Raw genomic sequence first — 21,519 nt, 5'->3', positions numbered from 1 at the left:
AGCTTTCCAACACATAATTGAGGTCCCATGCAGGTAAGGGTGATCGATCTAGGAGGCCTTATATTTTTGGCTCCTCTAAGATACTGCTTTAGCAAAGGATGAGAAAAGATTGGTGGCTCTGTATTGTAATGAGCCGAAATGGCAGAGGCATGGATTTTGATTGATGAGAAAGATAGGCCTTTGTCAAGCAACTCAGTTAAGTACTGTAATATCTGAGGAATATGTGGTTCTGCTGTATCAGTTCCTTGTGCGATTCCAAGCACAGAATCTCTTCCATTTGTCAGCATAAGATTTTCTAGTACTAGGCCTTCTGGCTTCCAAAATGACATCCATCACAGCTTTACTGAGAGGTGTCGTTTGTATGATTACAGGATAAGCCATGCTGCCAGGTTCAGAGTTTGTAGTTGATTGTGCGGGATCTGACTGTTTTGCTGGGACAGTAGTTGTGGATTTTGAGGCAAAGTCCAAGCTGGGTATTGGGAAAAGTTCCTTAGGACTGGGTACCAGAATTGGCGGGGCCAGTCCGGGGTAATTAATATCATCTTTGGCTTCTCTTGTCTGACTTTTAGGAGGACCTTGGGTAGAAGAGGCAGAGGAGGAAAGGCGTAAACGGATAGGTTTTTCCAACTGAAGGACAGGGCAACAACTTTCCATGCTTGCCTGTGGTAAGCCCTTGTGCAGAATCTTTTCAGTTGATAATTTTGAAAAGAGGCAAATAGATCTATGTCTGGGCTCCCCCATTTCTCTGTTATCATGCTGAAGACTTGTGGATTTAGTTTCCACTCGTGAGGATCCATAAGGTTTCTGCTTAAATAGTCTGCCAGAGTGTTTTGTTTTCCTGGCAGGAATTGAGCTTGAAGATGTATTTGGTAGGTCAAAGCTGTGTCCCACAGTGCCATGGCTAATCTGCAAAGGGGGTATGAGTGTGTGCCCCCTTGCTTGTTTATATACCACATGACTGTGGTGTTGTCCGTCTATCAGTAGTTGTCTTGGATGAAGTAAGTCTTTGAAGGCTGTTAGGGCATTTTGAACAGCTAGCATCTCTTTCTGGTTGATATGTAGATGCATCTGATTTGGTGCCCATATGCCCTGAATGCATCTTCCTGCCATGTGGGCCCCCCCCCCCAGGCATAATCTGACGAGTCTGTTAAGGTTGGTCTGGCAGGGGCAGAGTGAAGGGCCGTCCCATGTTTTGGTGACAGGCCTTTGCCCACCATAGAAACTCCTGTTGCAGACAGGGAATGACAGGAATCATTATTTCCAGACTGTGTGAATGTTGACTCCATAAACTTTTTAGGTACCATTGAAGTTTCCTCAAATGCAGTCTTGCATATGGAATTAGTAGGATGTAGGATGCCATGAAGCCCAGAGCCTGCAGAATTTGTCTTGCAGCAAGACTGGGTTTTTGTTGCCATCAGTTTGAAGTAAGTAGTCAGTTGCCTTTGTTTGTCTGGCGTGAGGTAAGCCATCTGGGCAGTTGTATTCAAGGCTTGCACCCAGGAATGTTATCGTTTGAGAGGGTACCAGTTGTGATTTCTTTTCGTTTATTGTGTACCCTAGGCAGGTTAGAAGCCTTTTCACAAATGCCAGGTGTCGTAGAACAGTGTCCTTGTTCTCTGCTTGAATGAGACAGTCGTCCAAGTAAGGTTATATCTGAATACTACTTTGCCTGCAAAATGCAATTACTGGTGCCAGGCACTTTGTAAAGACCCTGGGCGCAGTAGATAAGCCAAAGGGCAGTGCAGAGAATTGGTAATGCATTAAGCCAGCCTTGAATCTGAGGTATCTTCTGCACGACTGTCTTATTGGGACATGCAGGTATGCCTCTTTTAGGTCGAAAGTCACCAGCCAAGCATTCTTGCCCAGCATGGGCAGAGGCTGTTGCAAAGTGAGCATTTTGAATTTTGTAATGTCCAGGTATGTGTTCAAAATCGATAAATCTAGTATAGGCAGCCAGGCCTTGTCCTTTCTAGGTACCAAGAACAGTCTTGAGTAAAAACCCTGTCCTTTTTCCTGTTCTGGTACTGTCTGAATGGCCCCCATATCCATGAGGGATGTAACCTGTTTCTGTGCCTCTGCTCATTGTTTTTTTGGCAGATCTGGCCAACCATTTGTCATTGGCAGAGTGTGGAAATGGAATCTGTATCCTTGTGATACAATGTTTAGTACCCACTTGTCCTGGGTTATTAACTGCCAATTTTGAGCAAAAAGTGCTAATTTCCCCCCTATGGGTGCTGCCAATAGAAAAGTGCTTGGTGTAGGCAGAGGGAAGTCATTGGGATTGCTTTCTGCAGGTTTGCACTTTATCTCCTCCAGATTTGGAGGTGGATGCTCCCCTTTGCTTTGACCTGTACGAGTCTTGAGCCTGGTACCTGGAACCCTTAGGGCATCTGGATTTGCCCCCTTGAGCTCTGTCTGACACAGGAAAGGCCAGTGTCTACTGAATCTAGGTGGCTGCACTTGTAAGAAATCTTTAACAGTTTGCATAGACTTAGCTTTGTCGTCCATTTTCTTTAAAACCTCTTCTGCCTTAATACCAAACAGAGAATCATGCTGCAAAAGTGCATCTTGCAATTTAGCTTTAACATGATCACGCAAATTTTGTTCCTTTAACCAGGCATGCCTCCTAATCACAGATCCAGTAAACTGCAGCCCTGCAGGTGGCCTCTAAAGAATCAAAACCACATTGCAAAGTATGCTTTCCAACTTGTTCAGCTGAATGCAATAATTACTGCAATTCTTTATTTTCTGCACATTCTGAAATCAACAATTTTCTGTTTCAGCAATCCCATGACATGTTGTTGGTACTTAAGCATATGAAATTGACAGTTTAAGGCCCTGATTGCAAAGGTGGCAGATGTATAAACCGTTTTTCCCCATCTGTCTAGTGCCCTTGAATCTCTGTCGGAGGGGGTAGGGTTTTTTGCTGTTGAGGCCTTAACTCCCTTTGGACCCTGTGAAATAGTTTCAGGATCAGCAGCAGGGTTTCTAAATAAAAATTTATGAGTCAGGGACCCTGTAATATCGGTCAGGCTTACTGGGAGCCGGAGGTAAGGAGTCAGGGGTCAGGCTTGACTCTGAAAACACATCATCCACAATGTCTAAAACAAGGGGAATGGCTAAAGGCTTGTGCTGCGGGAGAAGGAAATCCCTGAGCCTCTTTTTTGATTCTGAGAAGTCTTGACTCTCCCAAGTGAAAATGCTCCCTCAAAGTATGCAAGGTTTCTCCAAATGAATAATCCTCAGGAGGAAATGCAGATGGAATAGACTCCTCAGCATCAGAATCCACATAGGGAGGTAAATATAATTCCTGATCAGAAGAGGAATCAGAAGAAATAGAAACCTGATCTGAAGATTCATAGTCAGTGTCTTGTCTAGGCCTCTTATCTGGAGGGGGATGGGTACCCCTGATCAAGGTAATAAGGCCTTCAGCCATTTTGATCATCTGTTTTTTAGGCATAGAGGCATGTGCACGTGGCTCAAGCATCGTTTTTTTAGTTTCAGAAGATGTCTTTGCCTTTGGTTTTGCAGCTTTCGTCGGTTTGATACATAAATGTTGAGGTCTGAATACACCCTCAGAAGCCGGTGCCTGCTCAGCGGCTCTGGACCCATCCGAGGGAGATGCATCCGTCTGTCCAATACCTTGAGTATCTTGCGGCATGCCGGACTCCACATGGGTGTCGGTAGAGCCCTGTGACTCGAAAGTAGCAGGGGCTGTGAAAGCGCCTCACTGAGTACCGGCGAACTGGCGACTGGCTTAGGAGAAGCTTCATCGTCGGTTTTGGATCTCGACTGCCTTTCTCTGTCCTTTTCTTTGTGTTTTTTATGTACTCCGGTAGTCGAATTGCTATCAGACATTTCTGGGTAGTTAAATCTGTTTCCAAAATACTTAGATGCAAAAATATACAGACGCTTAATAGTGCGTTGGTTAATTCTAGCACAAAACCATCAGCCAGGCACGTTGTGATCAGGGCCTAGGCAAGGAATACAGTATAAATGGAAATCCTTATGAGGTATTTTCTTCCCACAAGTAATACAATTAATAACTTTTTCTGACATCGGTAAAAAGCAAGAAAAAAGTTTCCCCAATGGGGTACTTGGCTTTAGCGAAGACTTCGGTTCTGAAACTCAAACTCGAATATTTCAGTAGTCGGCCGACCGGCACTTGTGAAATGCTTCTGCTTCGGGCACTGCGTGGCAAGAAAGACTAAAGAAAATGGCGTCGGCTGCATGTTTTATACCCGACATCATGGAAGAGAAGACAGCAACTGACGCAGGGACCCAAGACTTTGGAATTCAGGCCAACTGAGGGCAACCTGTCAGCAGATTACCCAAATGTAATGACTGCAACAGTGAAACCTGAAGAACATCTATAGTTAAGGGCAGGGCTTAGAGACAAATTAACAACATTTTCAACACTTAAAATTCTTGCCTTCAATCATTCATTTTCCAATTACCAACCTAATCCAGTTTAGGGCTGCAGGGTGCTGAAGCCTATCCCAGCACTCAATGAACACAAGACAGACAAACCGTTGCTGGGAAGAATAACCAGTCTATTGTATAACAAAGGCACATATGGCATGCAATCCTACAGTAATCTGGAAAGCTGCCATTTTACACACTGCATATTCTTAGGATGTGGGACCAAATGTGGTCACGGGAAGACCCATGTGGAAACAGAGGGCATGCAGACTCTGCACAGAATGCTCCCCAGCCAAAAATCAAACTGCACAATGTTGCAAGGTGGCAACACTAACAACTTCATGACTGTGCTGCCTCAAAAGTCCTAGCACTGAACTATAATTCACTTTTAACAAAATTTACGCAACAGTAAGAGTACAAATGAAAGACGACACTAGTCTAACATTTGTGTACTGGACAATTTTTTTGATAATCAGATGTGATGTCTGTTACTGCTAAGTCCACAAGCTGTCTTGCAACTTCTCTGTATAAACACACCATTCTATACACTGTAAACAATGTAAATCTTGAAGTACATGTACACATCCTAAACCAAGCTTATTACAGCACTTCAGAGAACCTCTATACCTGTGAGTACTGTGAACTATTCTAAAAATGTTGCTAGCTGCACAGAGTGCTTTTAATCACACTCCTCCTTTCTTGATAAGGAATGTGGTCTTCGTAATCACTGGCTGATTCAGTAGTCATTTAAACAAAAGAAAAACCTTAACAGAAACTTGGGAATGATATTTTTATATATTTTGGCTATGATCTTCATCCAGAGCACACAGCTGACATTGTTTAAAGCATATTTTGAACAGTACTGAATATAACTAAGTTCTGAAAGTTCAGTCAATGTCCATTTCTGGCAACTTCTTGTCTTGCTCAGGAGGTGGCTGGGTAGTAGTTGTACTGTCTTGTGCTCCACTGTCTGATGCAGATTGAGTGTGTGCGTTTTCCTGGCCATTCATGGGTCCATTCTGTGTGGGTGCCTTTTCCTCCTCTTTTGGTGGTTCCACTTTTGGTTTAGGCTTAGTTACAATGGGATTACACACTGCTGTAAGATCCTGTTAAAAAGAAATTAAGCATTAGACACTTGGCAAACAAACATATCCTGCTGCAAGACATTTTGGAGTACAAAACAAAGCAGTAGAAAGACAAAACTTCACAAAAGTCTTGTAAATAGTAACACTTCTCAACTAAACTGAATTACAGTGCCACATTTTTTTACCCTAGCTATATAAACTTTCGTCTGTCACTGTTCAGACAAAAAAAATTGTTGCTGAAGCTGGATTTAAAGACCTGTTCCCTGGACAGTCCAATAAATCAATCAGGAAACATCAGCAAACTCAACCACCTTTCAGTGTATTAGAGTACAATATAGAAGTAAACATACCATACGAGTAGATGATCCAATAGATCACTGTTGCTGTTATATCCTGCCCAAGATATGACCAGCAGACAGCTTTCACAGCTTCAGGGCGCATTCCACCCTGACTGCCATGGGCTCAAGCAGAGCCACATAAAGCAGTTTGGGTGCCAAAAGCTTCACAGCTTTCTTGCCTCAGAAAGGAAGCTATAGCCTGCAATAAAATATACTAAAATATACTAGGAAAAGAAAAGCAATAAAACATACAAAACACCATGCACACTGGTGTATGCATCCACACATTGGCAATACACCACAAACAAAATAAGGGAAATGGTGGAAAAGGATGGCTACTGTAACAGTGATAGGTTCATAGGTTCATACTAGGCTATCTGCCCAAGGGCATTTATAAGCCTAGCCCAGAGTTTTGTGGCTTTTGCCACCCCTTTAGTTTGAAGGATACTATGCCCATTATTTTGCTGTGCCTCTGTCAAGCAGTGACACTGAGGTAATCCCTGGGGTATACCTGCGATCTCCCATCCATTGGTCAAGATTTCTCTTATAACATCTACAGTTCCGTTAAGTGTACTTGGTACACTTGTCTATGGTCAACATTAGATCACAGTTGCAGCAGCATAATCTAACTTGGTAGATACAGCTTACGAACACAGGAGAAAAGAATTCATGAATTCAGGAGTTCCAGGAGAATGGGCCTAGCAAACCCTGTTCTGGACCTGCAAAAGGTATCCGGTTTGTAATGGCTTGTTAAAGTACGCAATAAGGACCAAGTTGCTATCTTTAGAATACTTCTAGTCCACCCGTTTCCAGAATTCCACAGAATAAACCAAAGCCCTGGTCGAGTGGGCCCTAACCCTGCCTGGAAGTGGCTTGTTATTATGAAACTAGGGAAAACAATGTCATGAGACAACCATATAGAAATTGTCTGCTTTGACATTGGTGGTCCTTTTCCCTACCTTCATGGGAGACCAACAGCTGGTCGGCTTTCCTGAAGAATTCAGATCCAAGTAGTATCTGAGATGCCTGTAGACAATCCAGGGTATATAGAATTTCTTCTCCCTCATCTTTAGATTTTGAAAATAGGATATCAAAAGACTGTCTCAAGGTAAACTGGAATCACTTAAGCATAAACAGATACTTTTTCACAGAAAGCCTGTGCTTCTGGAAAATGACATAGTACTGACTAAACATAAGAACTTGCAACTTAGATACTCTTCTGGCAAAAGCCACATCAATGATTAACAGTTTTCCATGTCAAGAATCTTAAAATCAGCTGGTTCAAAACAGAAAGAAAAGTTGTGTAAAATCTTACCACAACCATAGATGTCCTGCTCTCCCATGTTGCAATATTCTTACTGTGGGATCCTCTGCCTTAGGTGACCCAAACGTCAGCCCCTATACAAAAGCTTAAGCTTGGATGCTGCTGGTGTGTGGGACGTCACACGTAGGGCCATAAACCAGGGGCCTTAAATGTGAATTCTGCACACACAGACCTCAGAAAGTACAGTTGTGTACACTTACCATAAATGTAGATGTTCGAGTGTATTTCACTGTTGCAGTCATTACATTTGGGTAATCTGCTGGCAGGTTGCCCTCAGTCGGCCTGAATAACAAAGTCTTCGGTCCTGCATTGGTTGCAGTTTCCTCTTCCATGACGTCAGGGGTATAAAACATGCAGCCGACGCCATTTTAATCAGTTTTTCTTGCCCCAGATGTCAGCTACCCCCAAATGGGGAGAAAAAAAAAAAACAAAAAAACATATATATATATATATATATATATATATATATATAGATATATATATATATATATATATATATCTGCATGTATTTTAGAACAAAAAATTTACCTCCAACTAAAAGCAAATACACCACAAAGGCTTTTGAGCATAGTGAAGGAAAGAAGAGGTATAACAAAAAAGAAAGGGGGCTGGCGGGTGGGTAACCTGGACTGCAACAGTGAATAGACTCGAACATCTACATTTATGTTAAGTGTACACAACTGTACTATGTTCTTCGTGTTTCACTGCTACAGTCATTAAATTTGGGTAGAATCCCAAAGCTATGGATGGCAGGATGGAATTATATAGCATTAGGAGCAGCTATAAGACCCTGCAGGACAGTGGCAAAGCCTGCCTTGGATTTAGCAAAGAGAGGTAAATGGTAATGTTTTGTGAACGTATGAAATGAGCTCCAAGTAGCAGCTTCTAGAATGTCTCTGGTTGGAACCCCTCTGAGAAAAGCTGCTGAAGTAGATGCAGCCCTGGTGGAATGAGATCTGATCCCCTTGGGGACAGGCTTACCATGGTGCATGTAGCAGAAACTAATGCAATGGCTTATCCATTTTGAAATAGTCTGCTTTGATATAGCCTTCCCCTCTGTCCCTGCAGCAAATGCCACCAGTAGTTGCTCTGACATTCTTAAAGATTTTGTCCTGTTTAAGTAGAATCTTAGTCGTCTGTGTACATCCAATGAATGCAGAATCCGCTCCCCCTTGTTCTGCGGATTTGGGAAAAAAGGTTGGCAGATGAATGGCCTGGTTAGGAGCCACACTGGATAACACCTTAGGCATAAAAGGATTGGTCCTGAGGGCCACCCTGTCCAGATAAAAGATAATGAAAGGCTCTACTGCCATGAGAGCCTGTAGTTTTGAAATCCGTATAGCTGAAGTGACTGCTAAAAGAAAGGCCGTCTTCCAAGAAAAAAATTTTGTCTGCAGTAGCAGCTGGTTCAAAAGGAGGTAGGGTGAGTTTTTCCAGCACAAACTTGAGGTGCAATGAAGGAGTCGGTGCTCTCCTGGGAGGTTTCAAATTTTTGGCCCCTCTGAGGTACTGCTTTAGCAAGGGATGAGAAAAGAGAGGAGGCTCTGTGATGTAATGAGCCGAGATGGCAGAGGCATGGATTTTTATAGAAGAAAAAGATAGGCCCTTGTGAAGCATCTCAGTTAAATATTGCAAAATCTGAAGAATATTGGGCATTGCTGTGTTTATTCCTTGTGCTTGGTTCCAGGCACAGAATCTCTTCCATCTGTCAGCATAACATTTTCTAGTACTAGGCCTTCTAGCCTCCAAAATGACATCTATCACAGGTTTACTGTGAGACGTGATTGGTGAAATTAGTTGATTAGCCATGCTGCAAGATTCAGAGTTTGGAGCAGAGTGGGCAGAATTTGATAGTCCTGTTGAAACAATAGATGAAGTGTCTGAGGCAAGTACCACGGAGGAAGGTGTGGCATTATTCTTTAGCAGGAGGTACCAATGTTGGCGAAGCTAGTCCGGAGCAATCAGAATCATTTTTGGTATTTCCAGTCTGACTTAGTAAAACCTTGGAGAGCAGAGGCAGAGGGGGAAAGGCATAGACTGATAGGTTTTTCCAGCTGAAGGATAGAGCATCCAATATCCAAGCTTTTTTGTGATGAATTCTTGTGCAGAATTTGTCTAGCTGGTAGTTTTGCGGAGAGGCAAAAATATCTATGGCTGGGCTCCCCCACTTACGTGTCAACATGCTGAAGATTTGTGGATCCAGTTTCCATTCGTGTGGGTCCATAAGATTTCTGCTTAGGTCGTCTGCCAGAGTATTTTGCTTTCCTGGCAGGAATTGAGCTTGTAGATGTATTTGGTAAGTGATGGCTGTGTTCCACAAGGCCATGGCTAGTCTGCAAAGGGGGTAGGAGTGTGCACCCCCCTGCTTGTCTATGTACCACATAACTGTGGCGTTGTCCATCTTTATCAGTAGTTGTCCTGGATGAAGGAAGTCCTTGAAAGCTGTCAGAGCATTCTGTACAGCTAGCATTCCTTTCTGGTTGATATGTAGGTGCATTTGATTTGGGCTCAATTTGCCCTGAATGCATCTCCCTGTCAAATGGGCCCCCCCCCCCAAGCACAGACTGATGCACCTGTTGTCAGGGTTTGGGTGGCAGGGGGTAGAATGAATGACAGTCCCTTGTTTTGGTGACAGGCCTCTGCCCACCAAAGGAACTCCTGTTGCAGGCAAGGAATACGAGAAATCATTGTTTCCAGGCTGTGACCATGTTGACTCCATAAGCTTTTTAGGTACCACTGAAGTTTCCTTGTATGCAGTCTTGTATATGGAATTAGTAAAATGCAGGATGCCATGAACCCCAAAGCCTGCACAATTTGTCTGGCAGATAGCTGGGTTTTTGTGGCCACTTGTCTGAAGTAGGTTATCGATTGAATTTGTTAGTCTGGCGTGAGGTAAGCCATCTGGGCAGTTGTATTCAAGCTTGCATCCAGGAATGTAATTATTTGAGAGGGTACCAGTTGTGATTTCTTTTCGTTTATGGTGTACCCTAGGCATGTTAGAAGCCTTTTTACAAATGCCAGATGTTGTAGAAGAGTGTCCTTGTCCTCTGCCTGAATTAGACAATCATCCAGATAAGGATAAATTTGAATGTTTCTTTGTCTGCAAAATGCAATCACTGCCAATAGCCTGCTTTGAAGCGGAGGTATCTTCTGCAAGATTCCCTGATTGGGATATGCAGGTAAGCCTCTTAAGTCTAGAGTTACCAACCAGGCATTCTTGCCTAGCATAGGCAGTAGCTGTTGTAGTCAGCATCCTGAATTTTGGAATGTCCAGGAAAGTATTCAGAATGGATAAATCCAGAATTGGACGGCATGATTTGTCTTTTCTGGGTACCAGGAAAAGTATTGAATAAAAACCTTGTCCTTTTTCCTTTTCTGGTACTGGTTGAATAGCCCCCATATCCATGCGGGACATGACTTGTTTCTGGGCCTCTGCCCACTGATTTAGAGGCAGATCTGGTCATCAGTTTGGAATTGGAAACATGTGGAAATTAAATATGCACCCCTGGGATACTATATTTAAGACCCACTTGTCCTGGGTAATTAGATGCCAATTTTGAGCATGAAGTGCTAGTTTCCCCCCCAAAGGGGCTGCCAAAAGATAAGTGCTTGGAAATGGCAGAGGAAAGTCATTGAGACTGTTAACCATAGGGTGGTGCTTTGCTACTTCCTGATTTGGAGGTGGAGGCACCCAATTGTTTTGTCCTGTAAGATCCTTGTGACTAAAACCTGGAGCCTTTGGAGTGTCAGGGTTTGACCTGAGCGGCTCTGTTGGGTACTGGAAAGGACCAATTCTTAGTAGGCCAGTGTCTACTGAACCTGGGTGGCTGCACTTGCAAGAAATCTTTTACAGTTTGCATAGATTTAGCTTTGTCTTCCATCTTTTTCAAAAACTTCGTCTGCCTTATTACCAAACAGACTGTCCTGCTGGTAAAGGAGCATCCAACAATTTAGCTTTAACATGATCAGGCAGATTTTGCTCCTTGAGCCAAACATGCCTTCTTATCACAGATCCAGTTATGGCGGCCCTGGCAAGAGGCCTCCAAGGAATCAAAACCACACTACAAAGTATGCTTTCCAACTTGTTCAAGAATGCAGTAAATCTTGTAACTATTTTCCACACAATCAGAAATCATCATCATTTTCTGTTTCAGTAAGCCCATGACATGCTGTTGATATTTAAGCATATGAAACTGACAAGTTTAAAGCTCTGATTGCCAGGGTTGCAGATGTATAAACCTTCTTACCCCATCTATCCAGCGCCCTGGAGTATCTATCAGAAGGGGTAGGATTTTTAGCAGTAGAAGCCTTAACACCCTTGGGACCCTGAGAAATAGTTTCAGGGTCAGCAGTAGGATTTTTGAAAATAAACTTGTGGGAGTCAGGAACCCTGTAATATCTGTCTGGCTTACTAGGAGCTGGAGGCAGGGAATCAGGAGCCATGCTGGATTCTGAGAAAACATAAACAATGTCTAAAACAGGAGGTATAGCCAAAGGCCTATGCTGTGGAAGAAGAAAATCCCTAAGCCTCTTTTTGGATTCTGAAAAATCCTGACTCTCCCAATGAAAATGTTCCCTTAAGATATGCAAAGTCTCGCAAAAAGAAAAATCCTCAAGAGGAGAAGCAGAAAGGATGGATTCTTCTGCATCAAAGTCCTCATAAGGGGGAGGGATAGAAAATTCCTGATCAGAAGAGGAATCAGAAGAAATGGAAACCTGATCTGAAGATTCATAATCAATGCCTTGCCTAGGCCTCTTAGCAGGAGGAGGAGGTTGGAAACCCCCTGATCAAGGTAATTAAATTCTCAGCCATTTTGATAATTTGTTTTTTTAGGCATAGGAGCCTGAACACGTGGCTCATGCGTCGGTTTTTTAGACATAGAAGTTGGTTTTGGCCTTGTTTTTGATGATGGCATCTGTTTAATATACAAATCTTTAGGCCTGAAAACACCCTCAGAAGCCAGTGCCTGCTCAGCAGCTCCGGACCCATCCAAGGGAGAGACATCCATGGGTTCAATACTTGAAGAATCTCACGGCATACCGGACTCTGAATGGGTCTCGGTAGAGGCCTGCGACTCAAAGGTAGCAGGCATCAGGGGCTGCGAAAGCGCCTGAGTACCGGCGAACCGGCAACTGGCTTAGGAGAAGCCTTGTCATCGGTTTTGGACCTCAACGGTCTCTTTTTCTTTGCATTTTTTGTGAATTCCGGTAGTCTGATTGCTAATAGACGGCATTTCAAGATGGCTAAATCTTGAACCAAAGTATTTAGAAGCAAAAATATACAGACGCTCAATTTTAAAGTTAAATTTAGCACAAAACCGACAGAAAGGCACATTTTGGTCAGGGCCTAGACAAGGAATACAGTACAAATGAAAATCCTTATGAGGTATTTGCTTCCCACAAATAATACAATTATTAACTTTTACTGACATCGGAAAGGAGCAAGAAAAAGTTTCCCCAACGGGGTACTTTGCTTTAGTTTGAAGACTTCGGTTCTGAAACTCGAAAACGAAAATTTTAGGAATCGGCCAACCGGCACTTGCGAACTGCTTCTGCTTCGGGCACCATGGGGCAAGAAAGACGGATTAAAATGACATCAGCTGCATGTTTTATACCCCTGACGACCAGACGTCATGGAAGAGGAGACAGCAACCGATGCAGGACCCAAGACTTTGTTATTCAGGCCGACTGAGGGCAACCTGTCAGCAGATTACCCAAATGTAATGACTAACAGTGAAGCATGAAGAACATCTGACTGCCCAGCCAGACAGTAGTCTAGGTGGTGCCAAATGACAATGTCTAGGAATACTTCTCTGTGTAACAGCCACTCGTGATGCAGAGAGAATGATCTGCTGAGAGCATCCCCTTGGTGGTTGTCCAGGGATGGGATCTAGACTTCCTGCAAAGATAAGTTGCGCTGTGAGGCTAATTCTCAAATTTGCATTGCTTGCCTGCAGATAAGGTAAGACCTGGTCTGCCCTTGTTTGTTGATGTACTACATAACAGTGGTGTGCATAGGTAGGTCCTAGGCTATTGGCCCTGGGACCTATACAAGCCCAGCCGAAAAGGTACCCTGGCTTTTGCCACTCAAGAAAATTATTTTCCTGTGCCACTGTTGGAGAGCCACAGAAGTGATCCCCGGGGAGAATTTCCTATTTCCCATCCAATCAAGATTTTTCTTGAAGAGTGCTAATGAGGAGCTTTGTTTGATACAGATGGGTAGTTTATTCCAGAGTATGGGAAGTCTCTGGTACAGGAATCTATCCCTCTGGCATGTTCTGTTTATTGTGGTGACAAAGTTTAGGTCCCTAGAGCGTGTAGCTCGGAGTGTTGTCTGTGAAAATTCGAAGGGGGCCTGGCTGTAAGAAAGGGAGGGAGAAAGGCCTTTAGGGGTAAGTGAACTGCTGTCATCTCCCTTACGTTGATCTGTTTTTTCAGGAGGGATGTTTACCAGAGGGATTGCACTTTGAGGCCATTCATGGTACCCCTCAACCCAGATCTGAGGCATCTGTGTGCATCCGTTGAGATGGTGTGGAGGGTTGAAGAGGTAAACCTCGATTCAATTGTACTTGGTGAATCTTCAGTTCTGTTTTTAAGCAAGGTAGGAAGGGTATTTGAAAGTCTAGAGGGTGGCTGTGTTGGGACCACGAATTCTTTAGATACCAGATTTCCTCATGTGCATCCTGGCTAGTGGCAACAGATATTGTGGCTGCCATAACGACCAGTAGGCACATGAAATGTCTGTGAAAAGCGATCACAACAGTCGACCAGGAACACACCAACTTTATTCACCACAGAGAATTCCTGTGTATATACTTTTGTTAGAATGTCAATATGTTATTTATTTAGGTACTATATACATTGCAAAATGTGTTTTTATATGTTAAATATGAAGTGATTTGCACTAGGCACTTTACAATTGCTGGTTACTGCAATTCATTATATTGCTGACGATTGATTTGATTACTTGATTGTTTTAACTATTTATATTACTGTTTTATTACGTTTCCTTTGACTCTGATGAAGCCAATCAATGGCGAAAGCGCTTAGTCACAGGAATTCTCTGTGGTGAATAAAGGTGGTGTGTTCCTGGTCGAATGTTGGGATCGTTTTTTCACTTAGTTATTTTCTTGCCTGGATTTGTTCTCTGACATGAAATGTCTGGCAGACAGGTGTTCGACCTGGAGAAGGTGCTGGAAGTGATTGATCGGGGAAGTCACTTTGTCCTGACGGAGAAGGCCCTCGTCAGGTGTGTCCTAATTCTGCATATCGGGAAGATTTTGTCCTGATCTGGGGAGATGGATGACTTATCAAGCTCGAGTGTGAATCCCAACCCCTAAAAGAGAGACATGGAGAACCGTAGATGATTTTTGAGGGTGTCTTCCTCTTCTGCAAGAATGAGAATGTCATCCAGGTAGAGGTAGAACTGACTGCCTTTGGTCCTGCAGTAGGCTATGGCTGGAGCTAGGCACTTGGTGAAGACCCTTGGTGCAGTGGATAAAGCAAAGGGCAAAGCAGTAAAATGAAAGTGTGACCAGGGTCCAGCAAAATGCAAGTACTTCCTGTGGTTGGTATGTATGGGAATGTGGAGGTAGGCCTCCTTCAAGTCCAAAGGGACCATGAATGCCTTGTGTGGCAATAGTGGAAGCAGGTATGGCAGAGATAGCATTCTGAAGGAAGGGACTTTCAGAAAGAGGTTTAAGAAAGTTAAATCCAGGATTGGCCTCCATGGGCCGTCCTTATTTGGTACCAGAAATAGCCTGGAGTAGAAACCCTTTCCTTCTGGGCCTGGTGTAACAGGTTCTATGGTTTCCTGAGCCAGAAGAGCCTGGATAATGTGAGGAATTAGGTGAAGTTGGTTCTTGAGTGGAAAGGGAATGCCCTGTGGTGTGGGTTTTTCCTGCCAAGACAGGAAATATCCCTTTTCTACTATTTCCAGAACCCAACGGTCCGAGGTGATTTGTTTCCAGAGGGGCAGACAGTGAAAGAGACAGGATGAGGTGTGGAGGTGATCGAGGAAGTCACACATTATTTCTGTCCTGAAAGGGCCGTCTGTGGGTGGGCTGAGAAGGGGCTGCCCTAGAAGAGAATTGCCCCCTTGTCCCTTTCCTATGCCTGGAAGATGAAGGGGTGGCAGTGGTGGGGGCTCTTCTGACATAGGTAGTCTTAGCAGGGCAATTCCTGTAATATGTTGGTACTGGGGAGACAAGCAAGTGTTTAATATCTTATAGGTTCATAGGTTCATACTAGGCTATCTGCCCGAGGGCATTTACAAGCCTAGCCCATCGTTTTGTGGCTTACGCCACCCCTTTAGTATGGGGAACTATACCCATTATTTTGCTGTGCCTCTGTCGAGCAGTGACACTGAGGTAATCCCTGGGGTATATCTGCGATCTCCCATCCATTGGTCAAGATTTCTCTTGAACAAGGCCAGCGAGGTGCTCTGCCTCACATATACCGGGATTTTGTTCCACAGCATAGGGAGTCTTTGGGTGAAGAATCTATCCCTGAGTTCCTTACTCTTCTCCTGTAGGTTCTTAAACAGTTTTGCAGAGTGATTCCCAAACAGAAGTTTATGGTCTAGTGGGGCATCCAGAATTTTGTATTTAAAGTCTTCAGGCAGTGGCTGGAGCCTAAGCCATGAGTATCTGTGCAGCAAAGATGTAGATGAAAGCAGATCTAGCAAAGACCTCTGCTGCATCATAACTGCATCTAATTGAGCGCCTAGCAACTTCAGATGCCAGGGACTGTTTATATGCTATTTCTGTCTTATTAGCAGGCAAGGAGGACAGTAGGGTTGTAGCTTGGGATAACAAATCCAGAACATATTATACCATATGAGTTTGGTATTTAATTGCCCTAAAAGGTATGATGGAAGAAGTGTACATCTTACCCAGCCTATCCATTACCTTGCTATTCTTGTCAGAGGGTAAGAGTGATGAGGGTGGAACAGGTGGTTGAGTCAAGACTTTTTGAGACTGATGCAAATGCATCAAAGAATGCAGGAATCACTGGAGGGAAGGCTGATGGTGAGTGACTCAACCGGCAGCAGCTCAAAATACCTTTTTTTGAGTCTGACATCTGGACAGTAGCCTATTTAAAATACTCCCTCATTTTTGTTATAGTCTCTCCAAATGTGATGTCCTCTGGAGGGGAGTCTCTGTCTATGGAATCCTCATCAGGGGAGTAGTATTCCAAGGGGGAGGTATTTGGGATGAGTATGTGACTGACTCATCAGAAGAAGAGGATAATGCTTCTTCTTCCTGAGAAATGGAGGCAAAGATAGAAGTGCCTAAGGCAGATCTTGGTGTAAATACAGGTATAGTGGGAGCAGAGGAGGCTGAGGGCATGAGGGTCATGAAGGCCCGCATCATCAAGGACTGTGTGAAGGACTGCCAGTCTGGCTGTCCCTCTGAAGAAGCAGACAAATGTTTTGTCTTTGGTCTCCTTTTTAAGGGAGTTGCTTTAGAAGCTGTGGACCTAGTTTCAGGAATCTGCCCTAAAGAGGTAGGATCAGAATCTTGCATCAGAGAAGGTCGTCCAGTGGAGCCTGGATCCTCCTCGACTTCGGTAATAACAGATGTCTGATAACAGATGTCAGAATAACATCCATGGACGTGCCAGACGGTACTTCGGAAGTGGCTGCCTCAAGGGTAAGCACCGAAGTAGACTGCTCTAGCAGACATCCCTCAACCCCTATATCAGTGGTTGGCAGGCCTTCTGACGGAGGGGGAGAGGTGGTAGGCCTTGAAACCTTGGACTTTTTTCTCAGCAGTTTCACCTGGATTGCCAACTACAGATCCATTCTTAACGCTGACTTTTTAAATCTCTGATTCTCCAAATACAAATTGAGGGTGACCAAATGGCTTCTGAGCATTTTGTGGACAAAAGACTGGCAGATGGCACAGCAGGTATGATTGTGTGTTCCTGGCCTAAACAAAATATGCAATGGTCATAGGAGTCTTTATGCATGATTTGACGTCTGCATTTGCATTTACCTTTCTTAGCAGACATCGGCTAAGAACAGACAAACCAAGCTCAAGCAAAATAATTAATAAGAATTCCCCAATGGGGTACTTAGCTTTAGGCTTCTTGAAGGAGAGGAGTGAAACGATCGATCTGATGTTCAACTGCGGCAGAAAAGTTCTGAAGTCTGCGTGCGCAGATGTCATATTTAAGTCCCCTGGTTTATGGCCCTATGTGCAACGTCCAACGCACCAGAAGCAACCAGACATAAGCTTTTGTACAGGAGCCAACGTTCAGGTCACATGAGACGGAGGATCCCACAATAAGAATACTGCAACATGAGAATAGGATGACAGTACAGTTTATTTTATTTTGCATCTGTTGACCGGGTTAGTCCGACTGGACACAAGGTGACTGTTTTCAGCTCCAAATACATAGTAAACAATTATAAAAAAATAAAAATAATTATATAAACATAGCTATTTTGTACAAAGAGCATAGAACACATAAAAGGAGTAAAAATCCTAGTTTTACAATTGATGCAGCATACAGTGGTTAGAATATTGAGAAACAATTAAACAAGGTATTATACAACAAATATAGAATTGCCTGAACATAAATTTAAAAAAAGTTTCCATAGACAAACAGGGTCAAACTAGAAATCATAACTATAAAGGTGGCCTAAACACCTGGTTCACAGTACTATGCACTAAGTGAAACTGCACAGTACACCTATGATCTGGGGATGTTGAAAGTCAGGAACAGGTGAAATTAGTCTGGTTCTGTAAAGGAACATATCCAAGATTTGAATAGGAGATCTTTTAGTAGGGGTTTGAAAGTATGTTTACTATTCAGACATCTAATGTCAGCGGGTAGAGAGTTCTAGGCCTTAGCAACTGCATAGGAATAAAGAGATTGGCCTGAGCTATGTAAGCAATTGGTAACCGTCTGTAGGGCAGTATTGGAAGATCTTAGTTCACACGCAGTATTATGGAAGGTGAGCAGACCAGAGAGGGCAGGTATTTTATTTGGTTGGTAGAGCAGTTGCTGGGTCAGGAGAAGTTGATTGTATTTTAGTAGGTTAGGGAGGTCTAACTATCCTAGTTGTCATGGGGAGAGTCAGTGATGAAAACAATGCTTAGCACTGGTTGCAAATTTTGAGATTTTATTATAGCAGGTAGATCATTTCAGAACGTTAGATTTGTTTAGGTTAGTTAAAACTGGGGAAGCGTACAAGTAAGGTGGAGAGTAGATGGGTACGAGAGATAGTGATTTGGGATTCCCGTGTGAGGAAGCTTTTGTAGCGGTAGAGTGATTTGTGTGAAATCTTACCATAAGAGTAGATGTCCTTCACTGCTGCAGTATTCTTCACTAAAGGGATCCCCCGCCAAGGGTAGCAAGATATCCAGCAAGTATACCAAAGCCTCAGATTCTTTTAAGGACGCTGTAAATCACACTTAACCCCCCCACCCCGCTCATGATACAGGGCATAAAGGTGACATACGGACGTACATAACTCAGAACTGAAGAGCCCCAGGAGGAGCAGTCAATCGAGAAAAGCAGGAACATGTGCATCCAGAAAGAAAAAAGAAAAATGCAGAAGAGAAAAGGGGAAGAAGGGAGCGAGTGAATACTGCAGCTGTGGAAAGGACATCTACTGTTATGGTAAGACTTTACACAACTGTAGTCTGCCCTTATTCTTCACTAAACGGACAGTACAAAAGCTCAAGAGAAAACTTGGGAGGATGAAGGCCCAAAACAATCCTTCAGAGAAACATGCAGGATAGCTCTGGCAAAACCAGTGCTTGCTCTGAAAACATCAAATATGTAAAGCTTAGCAAAGATATGGACAGAGGAGCAGCCTCAAGGATAGAATAGGTATCCAAGCCTTTGAAAAAAGCACCAGAGGAATCTAAAACCCTGGTAGAATGAGTCTTTGCAGAGGCAGAAAGGGTTTTCCCATGAAAGGAACAACAGAAATAAATGGTCTTACACATCCATGAATAAATGGTTTGCTTAGAAACAGCCAATCCAATAGATCTAGGATTAAAAGAAAAAAGTTGCTCAGACTTGTGAATGTCCTTAGTCTTATTCAAATAATACTCAAGCTGTATATGCAAATCCAAGGGGTGAAGAACCTTCTCACTAGCAGACTGCAGAGAAAGGAAAAGTGGGCAAATGAATAAATTAAGACAACTCATTAACCACTTTGAGCATAAAAGGATAGTACGAAAAGACACCCTGTCCCAAAGAAAAGCTAAAAAAAAGGAGGAACAGATATAAGGGCCTGAAGCTCAGACACCCTTCTAGCTGAAGTAAGGAACAAAAAAAAATCTTCCATGAACAATGTTGCAAGGAAGCTGAAGCTGTAGGCTCAAAAGAAGCCTGAGTTAGTTTTACAACAACAAAATTAAGGTCCCAGGAAAGAGGAATAGACTTCCAGGGAGGCCTAATATGAAGGACACCTTTAAGAAATTGCTTGACCTCAAACCTAAAGGCCAAAGGAGGAGTCAAAAGCAAACGGGCAGAAATAGCTAAAAGGTGAGTTTTAACTGAAGAGCAAGTCGACCCAGCATGGAGCAATTCACACAAATAAAGGACCAGAAGAAGGTGCAGTTGTGTACACTTACCGTAAACGTAGATGTTAGAGTGTTATTCACTGTTGCAGTCATTACATTTGGGTAATCTGCTGGCAGGTTGCCGTCAGTCGGCCTGAATAACAAAGTCTTGCATCCTACGTCTGTTGCTGTCTCTTCTTCCATGACGTCAGGTCGTCAGGGGTATAAAACATGCAGCCAACGCCATTTTAATCAGTTTTTCTTGCCCCAGATGTCAGATGCCCCCCAAAAGGGGAGCAAATATATATATATATATATATATATATATATATATATATACACACACACACACATGTATTTTATAACACAAAAATATTTCCTCCAACAAAAAGCAAATACTCCACAAAGGCTTTTGAGCATAGTGAGGGAAAGAAGAGGTATAATAATAGAGAAGAAAGGGGGCTGGTGGGTGGGTAACCCGGACTGCAACAGTGAATACATTAACATCTACATTTACGGTAAATGTACACAACTGTACTATGTTCTTCATGTTTCACTGTTGCAGTCATTACATTTGGGTAGAATCCCAAAGCTATGGGTGGGAGGATGGAATTATACAGCATTAGGAGCAGCTATAAGGCCCTGCAGGACAGCAGTGGTAAAGCCTGCCCTAGATTTAGAAGAGAGAGGTAAATGATAATGTTTTGTGAATGTATGAACTGAGCTCCAAGTAGCAACTTCTAGAATGTCCCTGGTAGGAATCCCTCTGAGAAAGGCTGCAGAAGTAGATGCAGTCCTGGTGGAATGGGATCTGATCCCCTTGGGAACAGGTTTACCATGATGCATGTAGCAGAAACGAATACAATGGCTTATCCATTTTGAAATGGTCTGCTTTGATATAGCCTTCCCCTCTGTCCCTGCAGCAAATGCCACCAGTAGTTGCTCAGACTTTCTTAGAGATTTTGTCCTGTTTAAGTAGAATCTTAGTTGTCTGTGTACATCCAATGAATGCAGAATCTGCTCCCCCTTGTTCTGTGGATTTGGGAAAAAAGTTGGCAGATGAATGGTCTGGTTAAGGGCCACACTGGATAACACCTTAGGCATGAAAGAAGGATTGGTCCTGAGGGCCACCCTGTCCGGATAAAAGATAATGAAAGGCTCCACTGCCACGAGAGCCTGTAGTTCTGAAATCCTTCTAGCTGAAGTGACTGCTAAAAGAAAGGCCGTCTTCCAAGAAAGAAATTTTATGTCTGCAGTAGCAGCTGGTTCAAAAGGAGGTAAGGTTAGTTTTTCCAGTACAAAATTGAGGTCCCATGCAGGAGTCGGTGCTCTCCTGGGAGGTGTCAAATTTTTGACCCCTCTGAGGTACTGCTTTAGCAGGGGATGAGAAAAGAGAGGAGGCTCTGTGTTGTAATGAGCCGAGACTGCAGAGGCATGGATTTTTATAGAAGAAAAAGATAGGCCCTTGTGAAGCATCTCAGTTAAATATTGCAAAATCTGAGGAATATTGGGCATTGCTGTGTCTATTCCTTGTGCTTGGTTCCAGGCACAGAATCTCTTCCATTTATCAGCATAAGATTTTCTCCTACTAGGCCTTCTAGCCTCCAAAATGACATCCATCACAGGTTTACTGAGAGATGTGATGTGATTGGTGAAATTAGTTGATTAGCCATGCTGCAAGATTCAGAGTTTGGAGCAGAGTGTGCAGAATTTGATAGTTCTGCTGAGACAATAGATGTGGTGTCTGAGGCAAGTACCACGGAGGAAGGTGTGATATTCCTTAGAAGTGGGTACCAGTGCTGGCGAGGACAGTACGGAGCAATCAA

General features: G+C 43.3%; 1 protein-coding gene across 1 annotated transcript in view; it reads right to left on the bottom strand.

Annotated features, from left to right (window-relative positions):
• Positions 1–5,198: 5,198 nt before the first annotated feature.
• The window catches only part of HSPA4 (heat shock protein family A (Hsp70) member 4), a 2,799,623-nt gene continuing 2,783,302 nt past the window's right edge, over positions 5,199–21,519 (bottom strand). Inside the window, 1 exon segment of the mRNA XM_044069267.1 lies at positions 5,199–5,528. Coding sequence (XP_043925202.1) covers positions 5,310–5,528 — 219 coding nt within the window. The 3' untranslated portion in view covers positions 5,199–5,309.

This window comes from Protopterus annectens, chromosome 4.part0, assembly GCF_019279795.1.
Source record: "Protopterus annectens isolate FY-2018-M chromosome 4.part0, PAN1.0, whole genome shotgun sequence".
In the NCBI taxonomy this organism is placed as follows: domain Eukaryota; kingdom Metazoa; phylum Chordata; order Ceratodontiformes; family Protopteridae; genus Protopterus; species Protopterus annectens.
This window is presented reverse-complemented; position numbering and strand designations above follow the sequence as displayed.